This window comes from Buteo buteo, chromosome 18, assembly GCF_964188355.1.
Source record: "Buteo buteo chromosome 18, bButBut1.hap1.1, whole genome shotgun sequence".
In the NCBI taxonomy this organism is placed as follows: domain Eukaryota; kingdom Metazoa; phylum Chordata; class Aves; order Accipitriformes; family Accipitridae; genus Buteo; species Buteo buteo.
The window spans coordinates 8,500,585-8,508,069 of record NC_134188.1 but is presented as its reverse complement, the minus strand read 5'-3'; the positions used below and the strand labels follow the sequence as shown (position 1 = coordinate 8,508,069).

Sequence of the window (7,485 nt, the reverse complement as noted above, 5' to 3'; positions counted from 1 at the left end):
CCAAGTTCAGTTTGTAGTAAAGTGCTCCTAGCTGTTGCTTATTTGCTGCAGTACACTTTTTACAAAATAAAGCAATTTTTAACAGTGTTGCTATTTTGAATCGAGCCTCCATGGTGCAGGAGGCTCTTCTCTGTATGGACCATATAATTTGTCTTTTATATTCTTGCTGTCAGACAGGAAATAACAGTACATTGGCTCATAACTGTAAAACATCTGAAGAATTTTTTTTATTTTTGTCTAAGAAAACCTTTAATAAAGGTACTTTTATATCCAGAAGTCATAAATACAGATTTATACTCCTGATTTCCTTTTAAATCAGTCTTTCTGCCATGGGAGTTAGGTTTTTTTCTCTAGGTAAGCCTACGAGTTAATAGTGAAGTTTGCTTCTCCTCCCTGCCCTACCCCTTTCTGACAAACATGTTTGTTGTTTTGGTTTCAAGGTTTTGGATGAAAGTTTAGCTTGATGAAGTCAATGGTGACTTCTCCTGGTGATTTCAGTCAAGGTATAACTCTATAGCCAGTCCCACTCCTACACTTCCCAGTTCTGATACCACACTGGCTACACTGGACAGTGAAGAATCAGTCTCTTTTACAGTCATGACATCAGATTTGCTGCTTCAGTTTTCAACTCTTGCAATCTTCATTCTGAGAAGAGCCCAGGAACCAAGTGCCAAAAAATGTAGGAACTTCTAGTATATTTCAGGAAAGAACACACACAATTCCAACACAGCATTGTATTTTAATCTGTATGAAATCCATTTGCAGGTCAACCACACAATGTAGCACATGTAGAAATAGGTGCAATTCCTATACTCCTATGAAGTATCTGAACTTTTTTTTCCCTACAAAGCAGCTATTTACTCAAATTTAATATACACAGAAAATAAGTGTCAGAGATAGCAGATATCTCCTGGTAAAGCTATTACCACCTGATGCTGCAGGTCTGGATCAAAGCCCTCTCTTGACCACTTCCAGGCATTTTCCCTACATCTATCTTTTTTCCCCGTGTGATAATGTAGTTGCAAAACTGCTAGCTGAAGATAACCTGATAGTGTTAGTGTTACCAGTTTTGGTGTGTTTCATTCCAAGTTCCAGTTAAACTCAAAGGCAGGCTGGGAAAACAAACTCTCTCCCCTGTGGAGCTGGTTAAGTTATTTATCACCAGCCTTTTCCAGCTGCAGTTCTGCTAGTACGAGGCTGACTTAGGCAGCACATTTGACTTCTAGTAGGGGTCACATATGTGACCTTCCACTATCAGCTCATGAAGTCTGCGGGATAACAGGCAGTGTAACCAACTGAAAAAACAACTTGCAGCAGAAGGCTAAAATCCTTACAGTAGCCCTTGGCTATTAAATGTAGTATTGGTGCATACATATTCCATTATGGTAAATGGATTTTCATTAGACACCTTAGGTAATACAGAGCACATACAAGTAATACAGAAAACAGACACCGCAAGAGTGCTTTAATTATAATTCCAGAAAAAAAAAAATAATCCTGTTGTTACAAAAGAAATGTAATACTAGAGCACTGGGAGTGTAGATAGTTTGTTCTCTTCGTACTTGTACACAGAACAATGCAAGAACTTTACTAAGCACAAACCTGATATGTGCCAAGCTTTGCTCTTTAGAGTTGAATTAAGGATGTTTTCACAGTCCAGTTTTCCAGTTCATCTCATTATCAATGACTCTCTGTCTTTTTTTGTTCATACTTCTGAGGATGCCGTTTTTATGCTTTTCTTGCTCCCCACTTAGATGACAGATTTCCATCTACAGTCAAGTTGTAACACTGGATGTAGCTCACAAGCAATGGGAGCCTGCTTATGCTCTGCTTCCAGTGCACCGTGAGGGGTCATGGGTCTTAATTCATGCAGCTTTGTTTACTCCAACAGTGATAAACTTAAAGGTACAGTAAGAAATGGATGCAAATAGAGAAGCTGAGATAGCACTCATTCATTTGGGGGGAAAGCCAGTTATTAAAGCTAAGGAGAAATAGCCAGCTTTCTAGAAGTGGGTTCACTGGGCAGGCACTTGGGAGATAAACTGTGTTGCTGTATGTGCTGGTGTAGCTGCTTGTGACAGGCATAAAACACATTTTGAGACTACTTTGGAGAGACAAGACCAGACTGACTCACATAGTTCTTCATGTTAGTAATAAACAATTCACAGCTCAGCAATGTGAACTTTAAGAAAAATATCAAATTCCTCCTCATTTCTGATTGGGTCTCTTTGCTATTTTAGCTCTGCAAGCTGTCTGTAATTCCTGCTAGACCTACCATAAGAAGGTGATTCAGTCTCACAGTGTGGATTGTCAGAGAGATTGGGAGTGGTTTGATGGACTCACTTGAAAGGTACCTCAGATAGGGAGATGGCTTTATGAAGGAAAGCTGTGCAGGTTGGATAGGAAAAAGGGACTAATGGAAGGAGCACTAATGGTAGGTGCAATCTACTGCATACCAAGCTGTAAGTCGAAGCATTTATTTTGGATAACAAACAGAATGAAACAAGGCAAATTTTCTTGGCTTTTACTGAAAAAAAACCCAAACCAAAACCAAAACAAACTTTTAAAGGTACACAGCTGAAGGAGGCACAGCCAGGTGGTAAAAAGTCTCTTCATCAAATAAAATCTACTATACTGAGATTCTTCACAAAGTATTGGGAGGAAGACAGTTGCACTGCCCCCACCATCTCAAAGGTGACAATCTTTTCTTTCACCTGACGAAGAGAATGAAAAACCAAACTTCATTCCTCCCACTGCTGCAGCCCCTGTGAGTGGAGGGAGGCAGCACTGACCTAATGACATTCACAGGCAGTTGAGACTGGCCACCCCCAACCCTGTAGGAGATGCTCCTCGGTGCAGGTGAGGAGATAAAAAGATAAAAACCATTGCTGGTGCCCAGCAGAGCTGACAGCATGCACTGCCATAGAGTACTTGTGTTCCTAGGCCCTTTCCTTGCTCTTCAGAATACTTGGAGAATAGGACACCTGCTATTAACACAATCACCTCCCTGTCTTCTTCCTTTTAACAGGCCACAAGTTCCTCCCAAAAAACCTTCACCCTACTTTTGACCAAAACCCTTTGTTATTGGCTCGCCTCTGAAGCTGACACAGTGTGTTTGTGATTCCTGGCCCTACTTTGGGCACTAGAGCCTTCTCTGGGCCTTTCCACTCCCACTTTTGAAAAGTGACTCTGTCCCAACAACAGGATCCCAGCAGTAAGAATACTTGGAAAAGCTGCTGCCAGAAGGCTGCTCTCTCTATTTGTGAATGCAGGAATACTGAATTAGCTCATGATCTTTAAAACCTGCCTCAGCAGCAGCTTCCCAGGGAGGCTATACTTTTTAAAACATGAATGAAATTCATTTTTATCCTTTTCCTTGAGTGTGAAAATATTGCTGATTGTTTTCTGACACCTAAGAAAGTTTAAGGGAAATGGGGAGCTAGGAAATCCTGAAACCAGGGAATTATTTTAAAACCGTTGTTTTCCTGGATTCTTTCATGCAAATTTTTATCACTAGGTAACACAACTCGGCCAGATTCAACATCATGCAGATTCCAGACACAGCAAGCATGAAAATAGTAAATGTGGTCTTCTCAGTGGGCCGAGACACAAAACAATCCACTGTGTTGGGGCAGGGCCATGCATTGCACTTCACCAGGCGAGGCATCTGGTACCCATCATACATGTAATAGAACACATACATGAAGACTGCTTCAAAGACGATCCTGAAGAAGATGCTGCTGGTGTATGTCCACCACAGGGGGCCTCGAATGTGAATCTTTTCATTTTTCAGCTCTTCAATATCAATTTTCTCACCATTTCTGAATCGCCTTTTCTTCTCATGCCTGGTGTAAGCTACATGCATTGCCACCAACAACGCAGGTGTGGAAACAAAGATCAGCTGCAGGGCCCAGAGTCTGATGTGAGAGATAGGGAAAAAGTGATCATAGCAAACATTTCTGCACCCAGGCTGAAGCGTGTTGCAGACAAAATCTTGTTGTTCATCTCCCCAGACTCTCTCTGCAGCCACAACCAGGATCATGATACGGAAGATGAACAGGACTGTGAGCCATATCTTCCCGATACTGGTTGAGTGTTTATTTACGCCTCCTAAAACGGCCTGCAGACTTCCCCAGTCCATCTTCTTTTCTGTGTCCTTTTACCTGCAGGATGACATAATACACCAAATGGTCACTTTTCAGAGGGTGAAAAATCAGATCTAGACCTTCTACAAACAAGAGGGCTTCCTAGGACTCACTTAAAAATCATATGCAAATGCAAGTCACTTTCATTAGTGTCACTCATAAGTTTATGGATTCAAACAGCTTATTAAACTCTCTCCTTCCTTGTATTTATGATGGGACAATCATACCTTCGTATATTTCTCAACAAGGCTTTGGGCAGGAAACAAGTTACATCTTCAAGTACATTTCCTCCATGCATCCTCTATGCACTCCTTCCCTTTCTTGAGATATTCCCCTTTCTGTGGTTGACTGCCATCAGTGTTTTGCCTCTCAATGTATTTCCCAAAGCAACAGAAATTACTGTCACTGCACAAGTTAAGGCCACATCTGGACAAAGTAGAGACTTCTCTAGTAGTTTTCACAGGATTTCTTTGCCAACACCACAGCCCTAAAAGGCTAGGCTGGTGCTTTCTTTGCCTCCAAAGTAAGTACTACTTGGCCTTCTTCAGCAGAAGCCCTCACTCCACCCAAACACCTCCAGCAGGCCTCCAAGGCTTTCTGCTGTAGCTCAGACATGGCCCTTCATCTCACAAGTATAGCATTTGGTTTTGCCAACACTGCTGAGAAGCCTCAAGCCGGCTCTGTCAGGGCTGCATGCATATATAGCACAAATCAACAGGCAAAGGAAGATACCACAGAGCCTGCCCTTCCACATTCATTGCTATCTCATCCAAAAAGGAGGCAAGCAGAGCCATAGAGTTGAGAGGAAAAAGCCCTCAAAGAGTTTATGTTGATTTTCTAGATGCTATCACATCCCAGCAGAATAAGCAGGAGGTCAAACTTCAGAGAAGCTCCATTTCAGCTTTCCTCCTTTCCTCCTACTCTTTAAGACTAAAATCCACACTCTTTACCCCTTTGAAAGTTAAACATAAGTTTTGCTGAAGTCAGAATTCAGTCTCAGGGCTCAGCTTTCACTGATCGAAGCCATTTGGAAACTATCACCAAATCGGACAAAACACTTTGAAACCAGAGCTGGGAACTTGCATAGCTGGTCCATCATCTTTCAAGGCTGGGGGTCAGCTTTGCTGTGTGGGAGGACCACACTGGCCATGGATAAGAGCTCCGTCACCTCTTGGTGCTGGCTGTGTGCTGTGGGGAGAGCCTGGTACCTTCCAACACCACACTGGTCAAAGTTTTCAAAATCTCTGATTCTCGCATAACAGAGAAAAAAAAATCATTTCTCTACCCTGGTGTAGTTACAACACAGCTAAAGGACTAACGTGCCCCAGCACATACCCTTGGTACAAGGGCCTAGCTTGTACAGACAAGCCTTGAGGCAAGAGGGAGAGGTCAGATTCACCGTGATGAGGAAAGGTGAAATTGGGTAAGATGAGGAAAAAAAAAAGCTTTGAGAAGGTGGCTGGAATTCCTTGGACTTCTCATGTTTTGTCTCTGCTGAAACTGGCAGCATTTTACGCAACTTTTACACTGACCTAAACTCTAGGCTACGATCAGATGCCTGCATCTTTCTGTTGAGAATTTCCTCACGTCTGTTGCATAGTCATTAAAACAAAGTCAATGAAAATGTCACCAGAGGCTAATCAGGACTGAAGGAAAGTATTTGAAGTGTATATCCCAGTAGGACGAACAACCTGGGTTCCAAGTGCAGTCTCACACTGCAGTTCTGAACCAGTGCTGCCAGTTCGGGGGGAAAACCCAACGTTTCTCCGTGCTCATCTGCCACTGCAGAAACACTGAAACTGACTGTGGGGACCGAGTGAATCCACCGGGACGCTCACCCTGCCAACCAAGACATCCTTTTATCGGAAACCACTCGAAACCCCCACTTTGCGGTCACAAGCTGGACGCCCTGAGGCGGCTCCCAGCCCACCCCTCCCTCCCCCCCAGCTTTGCTCCCCTCAACTGCGGAGCGCCCGGAGCGCTGGGGCGGACGCGGCGCCCGCAGCGGGAAACGCCACGGCCGATCGCAATCGGCTCCCGGCCGTAGACACCCATTTGCCAACGCCAGTTCTGGCTTTGAGGCCCGACGGCTCTTCCCACAGCCGGCTGCGCCGCTGCGGCAGCCCCCCCCGGCTCGCTGCCGCCCCGACCCGCCGCCTCGGCCAGTCCCGGGGCTGGGGGCAGGCAGCCCCAAGCCCAGCACGGCCGCCTCGCCGACAGGCAACCGGGGCACGGGGGCGCGGCGTGACTACCCCCGCCTCGCAGCTCCCCCTCCCCTTCCACTGCCTGCGGCCGCCCCCGACCCCAGCCCCGCCGGGGACGCCCCCCGGCCCGGGCTCCAGGCCGGCCCACTACACAGATCCCGACCCGCTGCGGGGGGCGCGCAGCCTAATCCACCGCTCCGGCACACGGCAGCCGCTCCGGACCCTCACCTGGCACGCCTCGGCAGGGCGACGGGACGGGACGCCACCGGCGCGCCGCGCTGCTCCGCGCTGCTCCGGGTCCGGGTCCGGGTCTGGGTCCGGCGGTGCCTGCGGAGCGGCCGGTCCCAGCCTCGCCGCCCCGGAGCTTTAAGGTCCCTCCCCGTTCACCTGCCGCCGCTTTTAACCCGCCCCTCGCCCGCCTCTGTCCGCGCCCGGCTCCTCCGGCCGCCCGCGGAGGCGGCGGGGATGGGCGCCCGGGGCGGGGCCGGGGCCGGGGCCGGGGCCGGGGCCGGGGCCGGGGCCGGGTGTGGGCCGCCCGTGGGCCGCCCGTCCCCGCCGCGGGGCAGGACCGAGGGGTTGAGCGGGGGCCGCCGGCCAGTCCCGTCGCGGGGCAGGAGCTGCTGGGGACGGATCGGGGCTCCGACAGCCCCCGGTTGCCCCCCCCGGGGGGGGGAGCGCCCTCGGGGTCGTCCGGGACGTCCCTGCCCAGAGCCCTGCCGAGGGACGAGCATCGGGCAGAGGGGGCTCCGTGCCCTGCAAACGCGGCCCTGCGCCGGGACTGATTCCCAAGTGTTAGCAGGAAAAAAACATGTCCCGGAGGGAAATCCAGTCCTGTGGGACCCTCCGAAACTGCCCCAGTGCCGTGGCAGCCCGGGGAAATCGTCACCGTGGGCTAATTCGGACAACGGTCAGACAAAACGCAGCTCCCAGAGGCTTTCTGAAGGGTGCTGCAGGGCTGGAGAAAGAAACCGCAGAGACCTTAGATGCTTGGAATTTGGAACCAAGTAACAGATAAACTAACTGCTAATTTGATATTAACAAATAGAATGATCTCGGTAGCCAGATGCAGGCATAACAAGGGCAGCAGGCAGCTACGGGCAGGACAGAAGTAAGGCTCACGGTTGTTTCCCCTTTGA

At 48.4% G+C, this 7,485-nt stretch overlaps 1 protein-coding gene across 1 annotated transcript; it reads right to left on the bottom strand.

Moving 5' to 3' along the window:
• Positions 1-541: 541 nt before the first annotated feature.
• LOC142041683 (gap junction beta-2 protein-like) lies at positions 542-6,705 on the bottom strand. Its single transcript, XM_075050771.1, has 2 exons — positions 6,578-6,705; positions 542-4,163 (listed from the first exon to the last, which is right to left on the bottom strand). Exon 2 carries the CDS (start codon positions 4,139-4,141, stop codon positions 3,464-3,466), a length of 678 nt encoding a protein of 225 aa, XP_074906872.1. The 5' UTR covers positions 4,142-4,163; positions 6,578-6,705; the 3' UTR covers positions 542-3,463.
• Between the last annotated feature and the right edge of the window lie 780 nt (positions 6,706-7,485).